At 49.8% G+C, this 23,439-nt stretch overlaps 2 protein-coding genes and 1 pseudogene across 2 annotated transcripts; all 3 read left to right on the forward strand.

Annotated features, from left to right (window-relative positions):
• The first annotated feature begins 3,054 nt into the window (after positions 1 to 3,054).
• On the forward strand, positions 3,055 to 4,572 carry LOC104383123 (inositol 1,4,5-trisphosphate receptor-interacting protein-like 1; annotated as a pseudogene).
• A 7,560-nt stretch (positions 4,573 to 12,132) lies between these two features.
• On the forward strand, positions 12,133 to 13,650 carry LOC147528531 (inositol 1,4,5-trisphosphate receptor-interacting protein-like 1). Its single transcript, XM_086612880.1, has one exon. The coding sequence runs from the start codon at positions 12,133 to 12,135 to the stop codon at positions 13,648 to 13,650; it is 1,518 nt and encodes a 505-aa protein (XP_086469006.1).
• A 3,659-nt stretch (positions 13,651 to 17,309) lies between these two features.
• LOC147528532 (inositol 1,4,5-trisphosphate receptor-interacting protein-like 1) lies at positions 17,310 to 18,827 on the forward strand. Its single transcript, XM_086612885.1, has one exon. It carries the CDS (start codon positions 17,310 to 17,312, stop codon positions 18,825 to 18,827), a length of 1,518 nt encoding a protein of 505 aa, XP_086469011.1.
• The last annotated feature ends 4,612 nt before the right edge of the window (positions 18,828 to 23,439 follow it).

The following is a 23,439-nucleotide window of genomic DNA, read 5'->3' on the forward strand; positions in this document are numbered from 1 at the left end:
TCAGTATTTGCTCATATTTTTGGGAAAGAAAATTACATTGTTGTTATGAGGAACTTCAGATCAGACATATAACTTGAAGCTATGCACTAAAGCATTATTAGAGTTCTTAAAAATCCTGGCTAATTATTTTCTGACCAAAAATAGATCATATATTAGCGAAACTAACAACTTCAGACTTTACTATGGCAAAGATAGTTGCTAGAATGAAAGTCAGTGTTTGCCTGAGTGTTTAGGTACGGCTACATTCAGTTTGTGCAAACATGTTCAAAGTCCATACTATATACACACACATGGACACTGGCTAGGTCTTCTTGTTCCCAAGATGTACATTTTGACTTGTCCCAAAAAAGCTGTGGAAAATGAATGACCGAGTGAAAAGATAAATTACATAGAAAACTGATCAAAGTAGGGGGAGTCTATAAAGAAGAAATTGATTGACATAAGTTAGAAAATTTTGATCAAGAAAGAGGGGAGATTCAGAAAAATACATTTCTAGTTTAGTGGGGAAGTGAACACAGCAGTTTGAAATAAATACATACAAGAAGTAAAAAAAGGCAAACCTAGCATCATTACAAGTTATAAAGCATAGAAAAATCATAGAGTTGTAGAATACCAGGTTGGAAGGGACATCAACAATCATCTGATCCAAACTTTCTTGGCAAAAGCACAGTCTAGACAAGATGGCCCAGTATCCTCTCCAGCCGAATCTTAAAAGTGTCCAGTATTGAGGAATCCACCACTTCCCTGGGGAGATTATTCCAATGGCTGATTGTTCTCATTGTGAAAAATTTTCCTCTTGTGTCCAGTCGGAATCTCCCCAGGAGTAACTTGTATCCGTTACACCTCTTCTTTTCTATGTGACACCTTGTAAAAAAGGAGTCTCCATCTTCTTTGTAGCCACCCTTTAAATACTGGAACATGGTGATAAGGTCTCCCCTAAGCCTTCTCTTCTCAAGGCTGAACAATCCCAGTTCTCTCAGCCTTTCCTCATATGGCAGGCTTCCCGTGGATGAGAATGTCAAGGAATGTGCATGGTTGATAGTTTCAGCAACAGCTTAAGTTTTCTAAATCTTAACATATTATAGGCCTATTATATCCAGATTTTTAAGAATGTTAATGTAATATTGCTACAAAAAAGTGGAACGGTTCAATACATAAATTTGTTCTGTACTTGAGAGAATGTGTGATGTGCCTCTATCGTGATGATGACTGAGTGCCTTCCTGGTCCTTATTAAGAAGGATATTGAACAGCTTTTCTTAGAGAAACGTTTTTGAAGTACACAGGTCCTAAAGAACTTGAATTTGAGAGTCCCAAAGGAGTTTGTATGTGTGGTCTCAGGAAGCATGAAACCATACTAATTTTTAATGAAGCTTAAATTATTGCAGAAGTTCTGCAAGACATGAGGACTGACTATAAGTATTCAAATCAGGCAAGTGAGAATACAGATAATAACAGAGTAATTTATCTGACATCAATCACAGACAATAAATGCTGATACAGCATGCAATAAGGAATTCCAAGATGGGAATATAGCAGTGGCAGCTGATGGGCTTTATGGAAAAAATTGTTTAATTTCTTGTTACGTTACAAAGCTGCTCGTAAGGGTGCTGATGCAGATATAGTATACATGGATAGTTCTCGGGTATTTTTCTGGAAAGTCAACAGAAAGCTTTCTATGAAGAAAGCTCGCACTGCATGGATCAGGTGTGGGGTGACCAACATAGCTCAAAAGGAATTATCAATCAGTGGAGACGATTCTAGATGATTGTGCAGAAATCAAGAGAGGACTGATGCTATTTAGGATTTGTAGCAATAATTAAGAAGTAAACGTAAAACCTTTGTGAATAAAAACCGTGTATGATTCAGAGAGCCTGGAAGAGTTATACGTATGGCTGAGGACAGAGTGGTCATAAACAGGTTCACCTACTGAAGGCTCTGATGGAGGAGAAGGAATGGCTTCACCTGGGACAGCTGGGAAGGTTACTGGCAGCTGCTTCTGTCTTATTTCAGCTTGACAAATGTCATAAGCACCTCCCAGTCACCACTGCATTTTTAAGGCACACAATGACACTTTAACTTAAAATTCTGAGCTGTAAACAGTGTTGATTCGAGGGCTGGTGGATGAGGCAGCCAGGGTGGGGGGCACCATGGTCAGCTAGAGATGGCCTGGTTGTGCTCTGACTTAGACCTCCTAAATGGGGCCATTCAGATACAGCCAAATACAAGGTCACACCCATGGGAATACACAGTAAGGCAGCTCTGAAGGAAGCTAGGCTGCATAGTAAACAAGCAACCCAACACAAACTTCTTAAATCACACCATGTCTATCAGATCTAATACCTTTTGGGTATATTGTGAGATAGCAAGCTGTGGAAGAATGTAACATCAGGACTAAAAGTAGCTTTAATGCCATGTTCTGTAATTCTGGTGTCCTCACTGTTAAAAGAGTTCAGGAAATTGAAAAGGATCAGAAAGGACCGTTCTAAAAGACTTTGTTTTTTTGCCCTGTGAGCCCTGTCCTGCCGGGAGGGTCTGCGGTCTGTGGGTGTCCGTGGGAGTCCGTGGGTGTTGGGGCTGCGGTTGCCAGGGGCAACCATGAGTCGTGTCTGTGATGCGCCCTGGCGCCTGTGACATCACCGGGACGAGTCCCCGTGGGGGCCGTGACCAGGTGGGCCAGCGGGCAGCGCAGCCCCAGTCCGCCCTGGGACAGCGGTGAGTGCACACGCGGGGAGGTCGGGCTGGACGAGGGCCGGGGCAGAATCGCGGCCCCCGGGGGTGGGTTCTCGCCCCGCACCGAGGGCCCGGCCGCTCACGGGAGCGCCTGGGGCAGGGCACGGTGCCGCCGCTGCCGCCGGGGCTGGGCGCCGGCCTCGCTGCCTCCCCGCTGCCTCCCAGCTGCCTCGCTCCCTCTCCTCCCTGCTCCCAGCTCCCTGCGGCAAGCCGGCATGCTTGCCACGCCGCCGGCTCCCTCCCTCCCAGCCCCACTGACTCCCTCCCTCCCTCCCAGCCCCACTGACTCCCTTCTCTCCCTCCTGCAGACCATGTTCGCCAGAATGTTCCTCGTGTGCCTCGTGTGCAGCATCATCCTTGGCATGCATGTGGTCAGTCATGAGCTGGGTGAGACCACGCGTGAGCACGTGCAGGGATGTGCGGAGCAGCTGAGCCAGCAGATGATTCAGCTGCTCGAGGAGATGGAGCAGAGGCCCCGGGAGCTGCAGAGCCAGGGGCAGAGCAGCTTTGCCTGGGAGCCCTGCTTTTTGCTGCCTTGCAGCAGTGGCAGTTCTGGGCCGTTGCTGGAGTCCTGGTCCTGCTCTTCGGGCTCTGCTGGCGGCTCCGAAAAAGGAGGCATGAGCCAGACTGCAGCAGTGAAGAAGAGAGCTCCAGCAGGATCAGGGAGCAGGTAGAGGAGGAGGAAGAAGACGACAACAGTGATGATACAAATGACCTGGGAAGGCTTTTAGAGGAGCGCATACAGTGGCCAGTTCAGAACCTGGACAAAGAGTGCCAGATAGTGAATGACCTGGTAGGCGCCTTCATCTTTTTCTTCCAAGACCTCTTGTCAAAGAGTTTCTTCCCAGTGCCGCAACCACCTATCGGGGTGGGCAGTGCCTTCGAAGGTTGGAATCCCTGCGAGGAAGACATAACCTACCAGGTGCTCGTGCCCCTCAAGCCCCCTCGTGGGCACGCTTTCCGTCCAGAGCTAAGCCATGGGGGGAGTGTCGCCAGCAAGGAACTTCCATATTTGTGTGGAGCAAGTGTGCACCTGCACAGATGAGCAGCTGGCGGAGAACATGCTGTGCTTCCTCCACCACCCTGAGGAGGAGCTGAGGAGAAATCAGGAGCCCAGCCTCCTACACACCCTCTGCACCGGCTCCTACCTAGATGTGCACAAAACTGTCTGCTGGTTCCATCAATTGGTGAAAGCAGCCTGGGCGGTTTTGCCTCTCTCCTCCCGATGCCGTCTAACGTTGCTGCCCTCCAGCCGCTCCCTCCAGATCCAGGTGACAAAAGACAACACAAAAAGACTCAACATTGAGCTGATATTTGGGGTGCAGCGGTATTGTTCGGACGTCTTCCTGTGCAGCCAGAGTAGTGCGAACATCACCACCTCAAGCATGATGTGGACAGAGAGCTACGCTGTGGCAGAGGCAGAGTTCTTCAGGCACGTGGCCAGGCGGGCCCCACACAAGAACTGCGAACTCAAATGTTTGCAAGCCTGTGCTCGCATCCTGGAGGGCACCGCCTTTTCCAGCTCTACCTTGAAGACTGTTGTGATGCACGTCCTGACCCTTTTACCCATGTCACGTTGGCGCAGGAGGGATTTCCTGCCACGGCTGCGGGATATCATGTGGTACCTGCTCTGCTGCGTGGAGCACAAACACCTCAACCCCTTCTTCATTGCCAACGAAAATGTGCCCAATGCAATAATCTTACCCCTAGACTTGAGAACAGCCGAGCCACTCAACCTCTTCCAGCGTCTGGCGCAGGATCCAGATGCCCACATTGAGGCACTGCGTGAGTTAATGGAGCTGCAAGATCAGCTGATAAGACTCCTGCTCTATGGCCACTGAAAGAGCTCTTCAGGCACAGAGCTGTGTTTGTGGGGCTCTCAGTTGACGGTAGACGACCCCTCACACAGGAGGGAAAAAGCTGGGAGAAGGCGGGTGTCGTGGGTTAGGCCGCTCCGGCAACCAAACCCTACACAGTCGCTCACTTACCCTCCCCCACCCCCAGGGATGAGGGAGAGAATCAAGAGGAAAAAGAAAAGAGACCCGTGGGTTGTGATGAGAACAATTTACTACTACCGCTACCAATATATATATGTACAGATATGTACGAGAATAAATATATACAAACAGGTGATGTACGGTGTAATTGCTCGCCACCCCTTGACCGAGGCCCGTCTCTTCCCAAAGCTGCAATCCCGAAACAGATAAATCCCGATACTGCAATCCCAGATGAACGGGAGGCCCGAAAGAGAGAGAGAGAGAGAGAGAGAGAGAGAGAGAAAGCACTCTCAGAGTCCAAAAGTGAGAGTCCCGGAAGGGCAAAAGCCCTTCTTTCCGGCTGACCCTCACTTTTATACTGGGCGTGACGCTGCATGATATGGAATACTAATTGGCCAGTTTGGCCCTCAATCCTTTAAGTCCAAGTACGAATCGTAAGGAGAGTCGTGGACTCCCCGTCCTGGCCATGCTTCCCCCTTATCCTGTTGTGCTCCTGCTCACTGGCAAGAACACGGCAAGCTGAAAAGTCCTTGAGACCTCAGTGCCAACTACAAACATCAGTGTGCCATCAACATTCTTCTCAGAGCAAGCCTCTGAGTAAAACCAAAACACAGAGCTCTTCTAGCTGCTAAAAAGAAGAACTAACTCTGTCCCAGCTAAAACCAGGACAGCGGGACACCGAGAAGAAAGGGACAAGCTTGCGCGGCAGCCCTCTCCCAAGAGCGGCAGCTCTCTCCTCTCTCTCAATGGTGTCCCCAGCACAGCAGCCACTGACGACTACAGTGGCGACGAAGATGACTTTCACCCTGCTTTGCCCTCATGCTGGCCACAGCCAGCATGGCATTTCACACGAGCCTGGAATTCTTGCTGGCAGCTCTGGCGGTGCAGGGACCAAGGAGGGGCCCGGCTCACGGGCCTTTGTGTGTTCCCTGGGATCCAGGTGGAGTATCTACTCATCCTAGGCACTCCCCAGGGAGCTGGTACCACAGAACCAAGCACGCTGGCCATGGAGAAGAAGCTGCTCAACTGGCAGCGGGAATTGCTGCCGTAGCTTTCCTCCACAGCAAAAGCACACTCTGGGCTGTGGGACCCTGCCACGTTTGAGGTCAAAAGACCAGTCTATCAGCGTCCCAAGTCAGGCGAGACCCTTGGGTCCGACTCCCCCTGCCTTCCCTTGGCAGCTCAGTGAGTTGGAGGGTGATTCGCCCACTTATTAGGGATCGTCACTAGTAGTACTATGGGCCAACTCCTTATAATAATTCAAAAGTTTCCGGAAACTTACATATATATTTTATTTGTGACAGAATACAGGTTTGAGGATAGCTGGTGATAGTGACTGACTACAAAAACTACTGTAATTGAAATACTGCAGTGATAATATAAAACGATTACTGATCAGTGATAATATTAAATAGCTAGCAAGATGTTAGCAAGTAAGTAAGTAAGTGTGCATAACCCAGAGTTCGTACCCAATAGGCGTCCCTATGGGGGGGAGAAGAGAGGTTCAGCCTGTCGACTGATCCCAGGCGTTCTGATGGGGGGGCTTCTCCCTAACATCCCCTTTGTTTGCTGCCATTTTATATTTTTTTCATATCTTTTAGGTGGAGCTCGAGTGACTCTAGTCATACATAACTTTTATTAGGATTGGTGTAAATTTCTCTCGTGAGGGGTGTTCACAAATTAGGATTGGTGTAAATTGCTCTTGTGAGGGGTGGTCACAGCTCGGAGGCGGGTGGAGGTGTGATTTAGTAGCCGATGGACACAATTCCGCCATCACTGCTGAGACAGTGGTTGTGATTCACTTCCCTTGATGGCATTTTTATGGTTATCTTTACCAGGCGCCTCTCATCCCTGATAACAGGGTGTGATAGTTTGATGTGTGGGGGGTGTTCTGGTGGCAGAGGAGGGGATTTGCTCCCTGTGCCACCAGATCTGAGTCCCATCCCCCTCGGGGGGTTGAGCCAAATTGGCGCCTCTACGAATTGCCCTATTTAAGTTGAGACAAAGGGACGGGAAAAGGTCTTTTGCCCAGGAACCAGGAGAACCAGGAGAGAGCAGGAGGGCACTGCCCTCGCTCCCGGCTCCCGGCCGGGCGGCCGCTCGGCCTGGGCCGGCGCCACGTGCTCAAGCCTGAGTCATGTTTTGCCCGGGACCATGGTTGGTAGGTGCTCCCTCTCGGTTCTTGTCTCAACCCTCAGTCCAAAAACCACGACACAGGGATGAGCCGTGATACCTCCGTACCACTCTACTCCCCATTTCAAGGGTACTGCATGGGCCTTGTTCGTTATTTCTTGTCCCCGATAACAGGGATGAGCCATGATACCTTCGTATCACTCTACTCCCCATTTCAAGGATGTTGAGGCCTTGTTTGTTCCTGGGAGCAGCAGCTGTGCTTCATGTCAGAGTTGCTCTAATATTAGCTGAATTCTAGGGAACAATATTCTCCCATTCCCCTCCAGTTTCAGTCATTTTCCCACATAATCCACCCCGTGACTATAGTCACTCGAGTTTCACAATGCCTGAATAGGTTTGGGGATGCCCATAATGTGTGGGACATCAACTGTGTTATGCGCACTAGATATGGATTCTAAATAGGTTAAGCTCTTCATCATTGTCCAAATTCTCACGTACACCACTGTCAGTAAAACAAAACAAAGCATAGCTAGGACTAAAAGAACAAGAGAGGGTGAAGCATTCTGTTGAAAACTCCCGTAGCAGTGGGTGACCATCCAAAAAGGGTATCCCACCATCGGTGTTCTGCATCTCTTTTAACCCGTTCCAGGACACGGTGTATTTCATCGGTGTCATGATGTATGGTAATTAGAGTCCTTTAAATCCTGATGTTGTAGCACCTTCGTTCCCACAGGCACTGGTGACAGTTCTCGAATCAAGGTGAGATTTGCTTGCAGTGGTTGAGAAGTTATGACTGGTGCTGAGTAAGTAAAGTCGCATCCTACCATCTCAACAAAATTACACACACAAAGATTTGAATAGTTTTTCATATCTACAACAACATTGTCAACTGGTACGGAATTACACAAAGTTCGAAGGCACACACAACCCTTGCCAATATATATGAGAATTGTCGGTGCTTTCGTTGGGACGAATTTCAAAATGACAGACATTCTGTTCAGTGTCAAGACAGATGTCTTGGGCTTGGATGGTGTTACCTTCACAAATGAATCCTTGTTGTTCTTGCACAATGCATGAATTGACATCAATTGTTTGCCATTTGTCTCCATTTTTCCGGGTCCATACTCTATGCTCTAGAGGATAGAGTATAGTTCCGTTGTGATTTAATTTTAATGCAATGATGGGGTGTATCGTGAATACTGAAGCATTGTGTATAGTTAGCACAAAGGCTGTGGCTTTGCTGGTGGTGAAGTCATAAGTGAAATTTACTAAGTACCACCAAGATTGAAATTTTCTTTTGAAGTCAATTGCATTGTCCCAAATCACTTTCCTAATTTCAGTGGGTAAGGTGCCTTCTTCACCTTCCCTTATAAAAACTATTGGTTAGTTCCCAAAGCCAATAGGGAAAATTGTAAAGGATGCTCCAGTTTATTCAAGTCACTGATTGTGGTGACTAGTTTGTTCATCAATACTTCAGAATCCATGATATTTAGAACTCCCAGTCCTGTTCTGAGGGTTGCTGCTGGGGTATTGCCCCATGCTGCTTGTATTGTGTATTGAATGAAAGCTTGAGATCATGGTAGAGTAAAATGTAGAATAATATCTAAAACTAATATTCATATGCCCTGTATACAGTCAATGTTTGTGTAGGTGTATCCACACAGATAAACAGATCTGTCCACGTGCAGATCATTCAAAGTACCTGTAAAAGAAAAAGAAAACATGCGCTCGGTTGCTAATACAACCGGCAAATGTTAGTTAAAATGTTCTGAGCAATGCCAGCAGGTAGCGGTGTGCCTTTGTGGTTACCCACTTCTCTGCTCGCACCAGAGACAACAGGTCTTTGTGGCAAGGGGAACCATGTTCACTGAACTCCCATTCTACACAGATAGGATCCATCAGGTGGATGAGACTGAGTTGTTGAAATAATCTCAGTCCTTTTATCAGGACCTCTAATGCATCTCCATGCTGATTGGTCCAGTCCCATGATCTGCCTTTTTTGAGCAAATCATACAAGGGACGAGCAACAATGGAAAAACTGGGATGCGTTTACGCCAGTAACTTAAAGTTCCCAGGGTTTGATGCAGCTCTTTTTTGTTGGAAGGATTTTGTCCACGCTTTATTTTTTCCAGAGTGTCTGGAGGGACAGAAGTAGCTCCTTGAATTCGAGTCACTAATTCTGCGACGTTTGGTACGGCCGCTGTTAGAGGCGCAGTGTTGGCATTTAATTGCCTGTAACCGATGGTGAGCCTCCACTGTCCGTGTGGCTTTTCAAGCGGCCAGACAGGAGAATTGTAGGGGGAGTGAGCAATAATAGCTCGCTTCTCTTTCACCACCCCGTCAATTCCTGCCTGCGCTGCAGCTGGCAACGGATATTGTTTTATGTTTGTGACTCGGGATGGAGGCAGGGGAATAGACACTTCTAACAGTTTCAGGCTTACAAAGTCAGAACCGACCTGCGCCTGATTCTTGTCGATTCATCCTGCAAAGCTCCACAACGAGCCATCAGGTAATTTCCATGTCCTTCCATATAACAGATCAAAGCCTAAAATGTTAGTGTTGGCAGCCCCGACTAGTACCTTAGCACGGGTTAATTCCTCCTCCCCCGGCAGCCATAAGGTTACATTGGCTGTTGGCCACCCGTTTACAACTCCTCCAATTCCTACAACTTTCACTTTGCGGTGGCTGGGCTTTATGTTTAGATCCTCAGCAGCTTTTTCAGTTACTACTGATGTTTTTAAACTATCAGGGAGACCACGAATTAGAGGTGTTAATTGTGCTCGATCAATGGGAGGCCAACACTGAGGATTTTCTTGTCGGGTCTCTCTCATGCATTGTTTGCGTGCATGCCACCTTTGGCACTGAGGAAGCCAATCAGAGAACCCCATAGTGGTAATTCTCAGCAGATCACCTTTTTCCTGAGGATCTATACCACCTGCCCAGTATGCCACTCGTGTAATTAAAGAACAATAATGGTTTCCAGGTATAGTAGTTAAAAACACACCAGGACCCCAAAAACCTTCTGCCTCCTCCTCACTTAGTAAAATCTGATCTCCCCCTGTAAGGGAGACTCACCACACGTATTCCGTTTCTGACTCCTCGGGATGTCTGGAGTATTTTTGTTTTAGTTTTGCCAATTCAGCAGGGGACCAAGGGACTGTTTGCACAGTGGTGTGAATTTCTTCACTGTTATCAGCAGCAGTTTTGGTCTTAATTAATGGTCTTAAAGGAAGCGGCTGAGAGTTGGGATCGGGGGTCCCCGTGAATTCGTCATCCTCGCTAATAATACTATTATAGGCCTATTATATCTAGATTTTTAAGAATGTTCATGTAATATTGCTACAAAAAAGTGGAACGGTTCAATACATAAATTTGTTCTGTACTTGAGAGAATGTGTGATATGCCTCTATCGTGATGATGACTGAGTGCCTTCCTGGTCCTTATTAAGAAGGATATTGAACAGCTTTTCTTAGAGAAACGTTTTTGAAGTACACAGGTCCTAAAGAACTTGAATTTGAGAGTCCCAAAGGAGTTTGTATGTGTGGTCTCAGGAAGCATGAAACCATACTAATTTTTAATGAAGCTTAAATTATTGCAGAAGTTCTGCAAGACATGAGGACTGACTATAAGTATTCAAATCAGGCAAGTGAGAATACAGATAATAACAGAGTAATTTATCTGACATCAATCACAGACAATAAATGCTGATACAGCATGCAATAAGGAATTCCAAGATGGGAATATAGCAGTGGCAGCTGATGGGGCTTTATGGAAAAAATTGTTTAATTTCTTGTTACGTTACAAAGCTGCTCGTAAGGGTGCCGATGCAGATATAGTATACATGGATAGTTCTCGGGTATTTTTCTGGAAAGTCAACAGAAAGCTTTCTATGAAGAAAGCTCGCACTGCATGGATCAGGTGTGGGGTGACCAACATAGCTCAAAAGGAATTATCAATCAGTGGAGACGATTCTAGATGATTGTGCAGAAATCAAGAGAGGACTGATGCTATTTAGGATTTGTAGCAATAATTAAGAAGTAAACGTAAAACCTTTGTGAATAAAAACCGTGTATGATTCAGAGAGCCTGGAAGAGTTATACGTATGGCTGAGGACAGAGTGGTCATAAACAGGTTCACCTACTGAAGGCTCTGATGGAGGAGAAGGAATGGCTTCACCTGGGACAGCTGGGAAGGTTACTGGCAGCTGCTTCTGTCTTATTTCAGCTTGACAAATGTCATAAGCACCTCCCAGTCACCACTGCATTTTTAAGGCACACAATGACACTTTAACTTAAAATTCTGAGCTGTAAACAGTGTTGATTCGAGGGCTGGTGGATGAGGCAGCCAGGGTGGGGGGCACCATGGTCAGCTAGAGATGGCCTGGTTGTGCTCTGACTTAGACCTCCTAAATGGGGCCATTCAGATACAGCCAAATACAAGGTCACACCCATGGGAATACACAGTAAGGCAGCTCTGAAGGAAGCTAGGCTGCATAGTAAACAAGCAACCCAACACAAACTTCTTAAATCACACCATGTCTATCAGATCTAATACCTTTTGGGTATATTGTGAGATAGCAAGCTGTGGAAGAATGTAACATCAGGACTAAAAGTAGCTTTAATGCCATGTTCTGTAATTCTGGTGTCCTCACTGTTAAAAGAGTTCAGGAAATTGAAAAGGATCAGAAAGGACCGTTCTAAAAGACTTTGTTTTTTGCCCTGTGAGCCCTGTCCTGCCGGGAGGGTCTGCGGTCTGTGGGTGTCCGTGGGAGTCCGTGGGTGTTGGGGCTGCGGTTGCCAGGGGCAACCATGAGTCGTGTCTGTGATGCGCCCTGGCGCCTGTGACATCACCGGGACGAGTCCCCGTGGGGGCCGTGACCAGGTGGGCCAGCGGGCAGCGCAGCCCCAGTCCGCCCTGGGACAGCGGTGAGTGCACACGCGGGGGAGGTCGGGCTGGACGAGGGCCGGGGCAGAATCGCGGCCCCCGGGGGTGGGTTCTCGCCCCGCACCGAGGGCCCGGCCGCTCACGGGAGCGCCTGGGGCAGGGCACGGTGCCGCCGCTGCCGCCGGGGCTGGGCGCCGGCCTCGCTGCCTCCCCGCTGCCTCCCAGCTGCCTCGCTCCCTCTCCTCCCTGCTCCCAGCTCCCTGCGGCAAGCCGGCATGCTTGCCACGCCGCCGGCTCCCTCCCTCCCAGCCCCACTGACTCCCTCCCTCCCTCCCTCCCAGCCCCACTGACTCCCTTCTCTCCCTCCTGCAGACCATGTTCGCCAGAATGTTCCTCGTGTGCCTCGTGTGCAGCATCATCCTTGGCATGCATGTGGTCAGTCATGAGCTGGGTGAGACCACGCGTGAGCACGTGCAGGGATGTGCGGAGCAGCTGAGCCAGCAGATGATTCAGCTGCTCGAGGAGATGGAGCAGAGGCCCCGGGAGCTGCAGAGCCAGGGGCAGAGCAGCTTTGCCTGGGGAGCCCTGCTTTTTGCTGCCTTGCAGCAGTGGCAGTTCTGGGCCGTTGCTGGAGTCCTGGTCCTGCTCTTCGGGCTCTGCTGGCGGCTCCGAAAAAGGAGGCATGAGCCAGACTGCAGCAGTGAAGAAGAGAGCTCCAGCAGGATCAGGGAGCAGGTAGAGGAGGAGGAAGAAGACGACAACAGTGATGATACAAATGACCTGGGAAGGCTTTTAGAGGAGCGCATACAGTGGCCAGTTCAGAACCTGGACAAAGAGTGCCAGATAGTGAATGACCTGGTAGGCGCCTTCATCTTTTTCTTCCAAGACCTCTTGTCAAAGAGTTTCTTCCCAGTGCCGCAACCACCTATCGGGGTGGGCAGTGCCTTCGAAGGTTGGAATCCCTGCGAGGAAGACATAACCTACCAGGTGCTCGTGCCCCTCAAGCCCCCTCGTGGGCACGCTTTCCGTCCAGAGCTAAGCCATGGGGGAGTGTCGCCAGCAAGGAACTTCCATATTTGTGTGGAGCAAGTGTGCACCTGCACAGATGAGCAGCTGGCGGAGAACATGCTGTGCTTCCTCCACCACCCTGAGGAGGAGCTGAGGAGAAATCAGGAGCCCAGCCTCCTACACACCCTCTGCACCGGCTCCTACCTAGATGTGCACAAAACTGTCTGCTGGTTCCATCAATTGGTGAAAGCAGCCTGGGCGGTTTTGCCTCTCTCCTCCCGATGCCGTCTAACGTTGCTGCCCTCCAGCCGCTCCCTCCAGATCCAGGTGACAAAAGACAACACAAAAAGACTCAACATTGAGCTGATATTTGGGGTGCAGCGGTATTGTTCGGACGTCTTCCTGTGCAGCCAGAGTAGTGCGAACATCACCACCTCAAGCATGATGTGGACAGAGAGCTACGCTGTGGCAGAGGCAGAGTTCTTCAGGCACGTGGCCAGGCGGGCCCCACACAAGAACTGCGAACTCAAATGTTTGCAAGCCTGTGCTCGCATCCTGGAGGGCACCGCCTTTTCCAGCTCTACCTTGAAGACTGTTGTGATGCACGTCCTGACCCTTTTACCCATGTCACGTTGGCGCAGGAGGGATTTCCTGCCACGGCTGCGGGATATCATGTGGTACCTGCTCTGCTGCGTGGAGCACAAACACCTCAACCCCTTCTTCATTGCCAACGAAAATGTGCCCAATGCAATAATCTTACCCCTAGACTTGAGAACAGCCGAGCCACTCAACCTCTTCCAGCGTCTGGCGCAGGATCCAGATGCCCACATTGAGGCACTGCGTGAGTTAATGGAGCTGCAAGATCAGCTGATAAGACTCCTGCTCTATGGCCACTGAAAGAGCTCTTCAGGCACAGAGCTGTGTTTGTGGGGCTCTCAGTTGACGGTAGACGACCCCTCACACAGGAGGGAAAAAGCTGGGAGAAGGCGGGTGTCGTGGGTTAGGCCGCTCCGGCAACCAAACCCTACACAGTCGCTCACTTACCCTCCCCCACCCCCAGGGATGAGGGAGAGAATCAAAGAGGAAAAGGAAAAGAGACCCGTGGGTTGTGATGAGAACAATTTACTACTACCGCTACCAATATATATATGTACAGATATGTACGAGAATAAATATATACAAACAGGTGATGTACGGTGTAATTGCTCGCCACCCCTTGACCGAGGCCCGTCTCTTCCCAAAGCTGCAATCCCGAAACAGATAAATCCCGATACTGCAATCCCAGATGAACGGGAGGCCCGAAAGAGAGAGAGAGAGAGAGAGAGAGAGAGAGAAAGCACTCTCAGAGTCCAAAAGTGAGAGTCCCGGAAGGGCAAAAGCCCTTCTTTCCGGCTGACCCTCACTTTTATACTGGGCATGACGCTGCATGATATGGAATACTAATTGGCCAGTTTGGCCTCAATCCTTTAAGTCCAAGTACGAATCGTAAGGAGAGTCGTGGACTCCCCGTCCTGGCCATGCTTCCCCCTTATCCTGTTGTGCTCCTGCTCACTGGCAAGAACACGGCAAGCTGAAAAGTCCTTGAGACCTCAGTGCCAACTACAAACATCAGTGTGCCATCAACATTCTTCTCAGAGCAAGCCTCTGAGTAAAACCAAAACACAGAGCTCTTCTAGCTGCTAAAAAGAAGAACTAACTCTGTCCCAGCTAAAACCAGGACAGCGGGACACCGAGAAGAAAGGGACAAGCTTGCGCAGCAGCCCTCTCCCAAGAGCGGCAGCTCTCTCCTCTCTCTCAATGGTGTCCCCAGCACAGCAGCCACTGACGACTACAGTGGCGACGAAGATGACTTTCACCCTGCTTTGCCCTCATGCTGGCCACAGCCAGCATGGCATTTCACACGAGCCCGGAAATTCTTGCTGGCAGCTCTGGCGGTGCAGGGACCAAGGAGGGGCCCGGCTCACGGGCCTTTGTGTGTTCCCTGGGATCCAGGTGGAGTATCTACTCATCCTAGGCACTCCCCAGGGAGCTGGTACCACAGAACCAAGCACGCTGGCCATGGAGAAGAAGCTGCTCAACTGGCAGCGGGAATTGCTGCCGTAGCTTTCCTCCACAGCAAAAGCACACTCTGGGCTGTGGGACCCTGCCACGTTTTGAGGTCAAAAGACCAGTCTATCAGCGTCCCAAGTCAGGCGAGACCCTTGGGTCCGACTCCCCCTGCCTTCCCTTGGCAGCTCAGTGAGTTGGAGGGTGATTCGCCCACTTATTAGGGATCGTCACTAGTAGTACTATGGGCCAACTCCTTATAATAATTCAAAAGTTTCCGGAAACTTACATATATATTTTATTTGTGACAGAATACAGGTTTGAGGATAGCTGGTGATAGTGACTGACTACAAAAACAACTGTAATTGAAATACTGCAGTGATAATATAAACGATTACTGATCAGTGATAATATTAAATAGCTAGCAAGATGTTAGCAAGTAAGTAAGTAAGTGTGCATAACCCAGAGTTCGTACCCAATAGGCGTCCCTATGGGGGGGAGAAGAGAGGTTCAGCCTGTCGACTGATCCCAGGCGTTCTGATGGGGGGGCTTCTCCCTAACATCCCCTTTGTTTGCTGCCATTTTATATTTTTTTCATATCTTTTAGGTGGAGCTCGAGTGACTCTAGTCATACATAACTTTTATTAGGATTGGTGTAAATTTCTCTCGTGAGGGGTGTTCACAAATTAGGATTGGTGTAAATTGCTCTTGTGAGGGGTGTATATCTCTCTTGTGAGAGTCCTAAAGAACTTGAATTTGAGAGTCCCAAAGGAGTTTGTATGTGTGGTCTCAGGAAGCATGAAACCATACTAATTTTTAATGAAGCTTAAATTATTGCAGAAGTTCTGCAAGACATGAAGACTGACTATAAGTATTCAAATCAGGCAAGTGAGAATACAGATAATAACAGAGTAATTTATCTGACATCAATCACAGACAATAAATGCTGATACAGCATGCAATAAGGAATTCCAAGATGGGAATATAGCAGTGGCAGCTGATGGGGCTTTATGGAAAAAATTGTTTAATTTCTTGTTACGTTACAAAGCTGCTCGTAAGGGTGCTGATGCAGATATAGTATACATGGATAGTTCTCGGGTATTTTTCTGGAAAGTCAACAGAAAGCTTTCTATGAAGAAAGCTCGCACTGCATGGATCAGGTGTGGGGTGACCAACATAGCTCAAAAGGAATTATCAATCAGTGGAGACGATTCTAGATGATTGTGCAGAAATCAAGAGAGGACTGATGCTATTTAGGATTTGTAGCAATAATTAAGAAGTAAACGTAAAACCTTTGTGAATAAAAACCGTGTATGATTCAGAGAGCCTGGAAGAGTTATACATATGGCTGAGGACAGAGTGGTCATAAACAGGTTCACCTACTGAAGGCTCTGATGGAGGAGAAGGAATGGCTTCACCTGGGACAGCTGGGAAGGTTACTGGCAGCTGCTTCTGTCTTATTTCAGCTTGACAAATGTCATAAGCACCTCCCAGTCACCACTGCATTTTTAAGGCACACAATGACACTTTAACTTAAAATTCTGAGCTGTAAACAGTGTTGATTCGAGGGCTGGTGGATGAGGCAGCCAGGGTGGGGGGCACCATGGTCAGCTAGAGATGGCCTGGTTGTGCTCTGACTTAGACCTCCTAAATGGGGCCATTCAGATACAGCCAAATACAAGGTCACACCCATGGGAATACACAGTAAGGCAGCTCTGAAGGAAGCTAGGCTGCATAGTAAACAAGCAACCCAACACAAACTTCTTAAATCACACCATGTCTATCAGATCTAATACCTTTTGGGTATATTGTGAGATAGCAAGCTGTGGAAGAATGTAACATCAGGACTAAAAGTAGCTTTAATGCCATGTTCTGTAATTCTGGTGTCCTCACTGTTAAAAGAGTTCAGGAAATTGAAAAGGATCAGAAAGGACCGTTCTAAAAGACTTTGTTTTTTTGCCCTGTGAGCCCTGTCCTGCCGGGAGGGTCTGCGGTCTGTGGGTGTCCGTGGGAGTCCGTGGGTGTTGGGGCTGCGGTTGCCAGGGGCAACCATGAGTCGTGTCTGTGATGCGCCCTGGCGCCTGTGACATCACCGGGACGAGTCCCCGTGGGGGCCGTGACCAGGTGGGCCAGCGGGCAGCGCAGCCCCAGTCCGCCCTGGGACAGCGGTGAGTGCACACGCGGGGGAGGTCGGGCTGGACGAGGGCCGGGGCAGAATCGCGGCCCCCGGGGGTGGGTTCTCGCCCCGCACCGAGGGCCCGGCCGCTCACGGGAGCGCCTGGGGCAGGGCACGGTGCCGCCGCTGCCGCCGGGGCTGGGCGCCGGCCTCGCTGCCTCCCCGCTGCCTCCCAGCTGCCTCGCTCCCTCTCCTCCCTGCTCCCAGCTCCCTGCGGCAAGCCGGCATGCTTGCCACGCCGCCGGCTCCCTCCCTCCCAGCCCCACTGACTCCCTCCCTCCCTCCCAGCCCCACTGACTCCCTTCTCTCCCTCCTGCAGACCATGTTCGCCAGAATGTTCCTCGTGTGCCTCGTGTGCAGCATCATCCTTGGCATGCATGTGGTCAGTCATGAGCTGGGTGAGACCACGCGTGAGCACGTGCAGGGATGTGCGGAGCAGCTGAGCCAGCAGATGATTCAGCTGCTCGAGGAGATGGAGCAGAGGCCCCGGGAGCTGCAGAGCCAGGGGCAGAGCAGCTTTGCCTGGGGAGCCCTGCTTTTTGCTGCCTTGCAGCAGTGGCAGTTCTGGGCCGTTGCTGGAGTCCTGGTCCTGCTCTTCGGGCTCTGCTGGCGGCTCCGAAAAAGGAGGCATGAGCCAGACTGCAGCAGTGAAGAAGAGAGCTCCAGCAGGATCAGGGAGCAGGTAGAGGAGGAGGAAGAAGACGACAACAGTGATGATACAAATGACCTGGGAAGGCTTTTAGAGGAGCGCATACAGTGGCCAGTTCAGAACCTGGACAAAGAGTGCCAGATAGTGAATGACCTGGTAGGCGCCTTCATCTTTTTCTTCCAAGACCTCTTGTCAAAGAGTTTCTTCCCAGTGCCGCAACCACCTATCGGGGTGGGCAGTGCCTTCGAAGGTTGGAATCCCTGCGAGGAAGACATAACCTACCAGGTGCTCGTGCCCCTCAAGCCCCCTCGTGGGCACGCTTTCCGTCCAGAGCTAAGCCATGGGGGAGTGTCGCCAGCAAGGAACTTCCATATTTGTGTGGAGCAAGTGTGCACCTGCACAGATGAGCAGCTGGCGGAGAACATGCTGTGCTTCCTCCACCACCCTGAGGAGGAGCTGAGGAGAAATCAGGAGCCCAGCCTCCTACACACCCTCTGCACCGGCTCCTACCTAGATGTGCACAAAACTGTCTGCTGGTTCCATCAATTGGTGAAAGCAGCCTGGGCGGTTTTGCCTCTCTCCTCCCGATGCCGTCTAACGTTGCTGCCCTCCAGCCGCTCCCTCCAGATCCAGGTGACAAAAGACAACACAAAAAGACTCAACATTGAGCTGATATTTGGGGTGCAGCGGTATTGTTCGGACGTCTTCCTGTGCAGCCAGAGTAGTGCGAACATCACCACCTCAAGCATGATGTGGACAGAGAGCTACGCTGTGGCAGAGGCAGAGTTCTTCAGGCACGTGGCCAGGCGGGCCCCACACAAGAACTGCGAACTCAAATGTTTGCAAGCCTGTGCTCGCATCCTGGAGGGCACCGCCTTTTCCAGCTCTACCTTGAAGACTGTTGTGATGCACGTCCTGACCCTTTTACCCATGTCACGTTGGCGCAGGAGGGATTTCCTGCCACGGCTGCGGGATATCATGTGGTACCTGCTCTGCTGCGTGGAGCACAAACACCTCAACCCCTTCTTCATTGCCAACGAAAATGTGCCCAATGCAATAATCTTACCCCTAGACTTGAGAACAGCCGAGCCACTCAACCTCTTCCAGCGTCTGGCGCAGGATCCAGATGCCCACATTGAGGCACTGCGTGAGTTAATGGAGCTGCAAGATCAGCTGATAAGACTCCTGCTCTATGGCCACTGAAAGAGCTCTTCAGGCACAGAGCTGTGTTTGTGGGGCTCTCAGTTGACGGTAGACGACCCCTCACACAGGAGGGAAAAAGCTGGGAGAAGGCGGGTGTCGTGGGTTAGGCCGCTCCGGCAACCAAACCCTACACAGTCGCTCACTTACCCTCCCCCACCCCCAGAGATGAGGGAGAGAATCAAAGAGGAAAAGGAAAAGAGACCCGTGGGTTGTGATGAGAACAATTTACTACTACCGCTACCAATATATATATGTACAGATATGTACGAGAATAAATATATACAAACAGGTGATGTACGGTGTAATTGCTCGCCACCCCTTGACCGAGGCCCGTCTCTTCCCAAAGCTGCAATCCCGAAACAGATAAATCCCGATACTGCAATCCCAGATGAACGGGAGGCCCGAAAGAGAGAGAGAGAGAGAGAGAGAGAGAGAGAGAGAGAGAGAGAAAGCACTCTCAGAGTCCAAAAGTGAGAGTCCCGGAAGGGCAAAAGCCCTTCTTTCCGGCTGACCCTCACTTTTATACTGGGCATGACGCTGCATGATATGGAATACTAATTGGCCAGTTTGGCCTCAATCCTTTAAGTCCAAGTACGAATCGTAAGGAGAGTCGTGGACTCCCCGTCCTGGCCATGCTTCCCCCTTATCCTGTTGTGCTCCTGCTCACTGGCAAGAACACGGCAAGCTGAAAAGTCCTTGAGACCTCAGTGCCAACTACAAACATCAGTGTGCCATCAACATTCTTCTCAGAGCAAGCCTCTGAGTAAAACCAAAACACAGAGCTCTTCTAGCTGCTAAAAAGAAGAACTAACTCTGTCCCAGCTAAAACCAGGACAGCGGGACACCGAGAAGAAAGGGACAAGCTTGCGCAGCAGCCCTCTCCCAAGAGCGGCAGCTCTCTCCTCTCTCTCAATGGTGTCCCCAGCACAGCAGCCACTGACGACTACAGTGGCGACGAAGATGACTTTCACCCTGCTTTGCCCTCATGCTGGCCACAGCCAGCATGGCATTTCACACGAGCCCGGAAATTCTTGCTGGCAGCTCTGGCGGTGCAGGGACCAAGGAGGGGCCCGGCTCACGGGCCTTTGTGTGTTCCCTGGGATCCAGGTGGAGTATCTACTCATCCTAGGCACTCCCCAGGGAGCTGGTACCACAGAACCAAGCACGCTGGCCATGGAGAAGAAGCTGCTCAACTGGCAGCGGGAATTGCTGCCGTAGCTTTCCTCCACAGCAAAAGCACACTCTGGGCTGTGGGACCCTGCCACGTTTTGAGGTCAAAAGACCAGTCTATCAGCGTCCCAAGTCAGGCGAGACCCTTGGGTCCGACTCCCCCTGCCTTCCCTTGGCAGCTCAGTGAGTTGGAGGGTGATTCGCCCACTTATTAGGGATCGTCACTAGTAGTACTATGGGCCAACTCCTTATAATAATTCAAAAGTTTCCGGAAACTTACATATATATTTTATTTGTGACAGAATACAGGTTTGAGGATAGCTGGTGATAGTGACTGACTACAAAAACAACTGTAATTGAAATACTGCAGTGATAATATAAAACGATTACTGATCAGTGATAATATTAAATAGCTAGCAAGATGTTAGCAAGTAAGTAAGTAAGTGTGCATAACCCAGAGTTCGTACCCAATAGGCGTCCCTATGGGGGGGAGAAGAGAGGTTCAGCCTGTCGACTGATCCCAGGCGTTCTGATGGGGGGGCTTCTCCCTAACATCCCCTTTGTTTGCTGCCATTTTATATTTTTTTCATATCTTTTAGGTGGAGCTCGAGTGACTCTAGTCATACATAACTTTTATTAGGATTGGTGTAAATTTCTCTCGTGAGGGGTGTTCACAAATTAGGATTGGTGTAAATTGCTCTTGTGAGGGGTGGTCACAGCTCAGAGGCGGGTGGAGGTGTGATTTAGTAGCCGATGGACACAATTCCGCCATCACTGCTGAGACAGTGGTTGTGATTCACTTCCCTTGATGGCATTTTTATGGTTATCTTTACCAGGTGCCTCTCATCCCTGATAACAGGGTGTGATAGTTTGATGTGGGGGGGGTGTTCTGGTGGCAGAGGAGGGGATTTGCTCCCTGTGCCACCAGATCTGAGTCCCATCCCCCTCGGGGGGTTGAGCCAAATTGGCGCCTCTACGAATTGCCCTATTTAAGTTGAGACAAAGGGACGGGAAAAGGTCTTTTGCCCAGGAACAAGGAGAGAGCAGGAGGGCGCTGCCCTCGCTCCCGGCTCCCGGCCGGGCGGCCGCTCGGCCTGGGCCGGCGCCACGTGCTCAAGATGGCGCCGGCAGATCCGCATGGGGGACTCGGGAAGCGCCCCACTCCCGGGGTGCCCGCCGGGCCGAGCTCCCCCAGAGAGGATTAAGAGCTAAGAGAAGACAACCACAACGACCGGGTCAGTCAAGATGGAGCAGGAGGAGGTGTACTGGAGCTGAGGTTTCCCTTGCAATTGGTGTGAAGATGGCAGGCGGCCCCCCTGCAGCCAGGGTGTACTCAGCGGAGCAGAGACCCACTCGCAGTCCGTGGAGAAACCCACGTCAGGGAAGAGATGCCTGAGCCCAGGAGAGGTCATGGAGCATGGGGATGCATGACGAGGTACTGTTAATAACGGGCATGGAATGCACGCCGAGGTCGTGGAGGCATCTGGAGTCCATGGGACGACCCACGCCGACGCGAGTGGCAGCAGCTCCCTAAGAGGCTGAGACTGGTAAAGCCCGAACTGGTGCAATCCATGGGGAAGGATTGCAATCCTGCGGGCAGGACTTACGCTGGAAAAGCTTGGGGATTTTTTTCCTCGTGAGTAGGGGATCCACCGAAGCAAAGGAAAAATGGTGTAAGGACTCCTCCACCTTTGAGAAAGGAGCGGCAGTAACATCATGGATGAACTGACCTGCACTCCCCCATTCCCTGTCCCCCTGCGCCGCCGGGGGGGAGGTAGAGCTGGGAACGAAAGGAAATAGGGGGTGGGGAGGTTGTTGTGTTTAAGATCTGGCCTTGTTTTCTCTTCCTCCTCTCAAGTAACCGATTTCGTTCCCTTATGTCTCTTGTTAAGTAACTGTTAATAAATTGTTTTGTTTCAAGAAAAAAAGCCTGAGTCATGTTTTGCCCGGGACCATGGTTGGTAGGTGCTCCCTCTCGGTTCTTGTCTCAACCCTCAGTCCAAAAACCACGACACAGGGATGAGCCGTGATACCTCCGTACCACTCTACTCCCCATTTCAAGGGTACTGCATGGGCCTTGTTCGTTATTTCTTGTCCCCGATAACAGGGATGAGCCATGATACCTTCGTATCACTCTGCTCCCCATTTCAAGGATGTTGAGGCCTTGTTTGTTCCTGGGAGCAGCAGCTGTGCTTCATGTCAGAGTTGCTCTAATATTAGCTGAATTCTAGGGAACAATATTCTCCCATTCCCCTCCAGTTTCAGTCATTTTCCCACATAATCCACCCCGTGACTATAGTCACTCGAGTTTCACAATGCCTGAATAGGTTTGGGGATGCCCATAATGTGTGGGACATCAACTGTGTTATGCACACTAGATATGGATTCTAAATAGGTTAAGCTCTTCATCATTGTCCAAATTCTCACGTACACCACTGTCAGTAAAACAAAACAAAGCATAGCTAGGACTAAAAGAACAAGAGAGGGTGAAGCATTCTGTTGAAAACTCCCGTAGCAGTGGGTGACCATCCAAAAAGGGTATCCCACCATCGGTGTTCTGCATCTCTTTTAACCCGTTCCAGGACACGGTGTATTTCATCGGTGTCGTGATGTATGGTAATTAGAGTCCTTTAAATCCTGATGTTGTAGCACCTTCGTTCCCACAGGCACTGGTGACAGTTCTCGAATCAAGGTGAGATTTGCTTGCAGTGGTTGAGAAGTTATGACTGGTGCTGAGTAAGTAAAGTCGCATCCTACCATCTCAACAAAATTACACACACAAAGATTTGAATAGTTTTTCATATCTACAACAACATTGTCAACTGGTACGGAATTACACAAAGTTCGAAGGCACACACAACCCTTGCCAATATATATGAGAATTGTCGGTGCTTTCGTTGGGACGAATTTCAAAATGACAGACATTCTGTTCAGTGTCAAGACAGATGTCTTGGGCTTGGATGGTGTTACCTTCACAAATGAATCCTTGTTGTTCTTGCACAATGCATGAATTGACATCAATTGTTTGCCATTTGTCTCCATTTTTCCGGGTCCATACTCTATGCTCTAGAGGATAGAGTATAGTTCCGTTGTGATTTAATTTTAATGCAATGATGGGGTGTATCGTGAATACTGAAGCATTGTGTATAGTTAGCACAAAGGCTGTGGCTTTGCTGGTGGTGAAGTCATAAGTGAAATTTACTAAGTACCACCAAGATTGAAATTTTCTTTTGAAGTCAATTGCATTGTCCCAAATCACTTTCCTAATTTCAGTGGGTAAGGTGCCTTCTTCACCTTCCCTTATAAAAACTATTGGTTAGTTCCCAAAGCCAATAGGGAAAATTGTAAAGGATGCTCCAGTTTTTTCAAGTCACTGATTGTGGTGACTAGTTTGTTCATCAATACTTCAGAATCCATGATATTTAGAACTCCCAGTCCTGTT

Source organism: Tauraco erythrolophus, chromosome 6 (assembly GCF_009769465.1).
Source record: "Tauraco erythrolophus isolate bTauEry1 chromosome 6, bTauEry1.pri, whole genome shotgun sequence".
Classification (NCBI taxonomy): Eukaryota; Metazoa; Chordata; class Aves; order Musophagiformes; family Musophagidae; genus Tauraco; species Tauraco erythrolophus.

Excerpts from the sequence above, each read along its gene's own strand:
- LOC147528531 (XM_086612880.1), top strand. The coding sequence starts at position 12,133 with ATGTTCCTCGTGTGCCTCGTGTGCAGCATCATCCTTGGCATGCATGTG.
- LOC147528532 (XM_086612885.1), top strand. The coding sequence starts at position 17,310 with ATGTTCCTCGTGTGCCTCGTGTGCAGCATCATCCTTGGCATGCATGTG.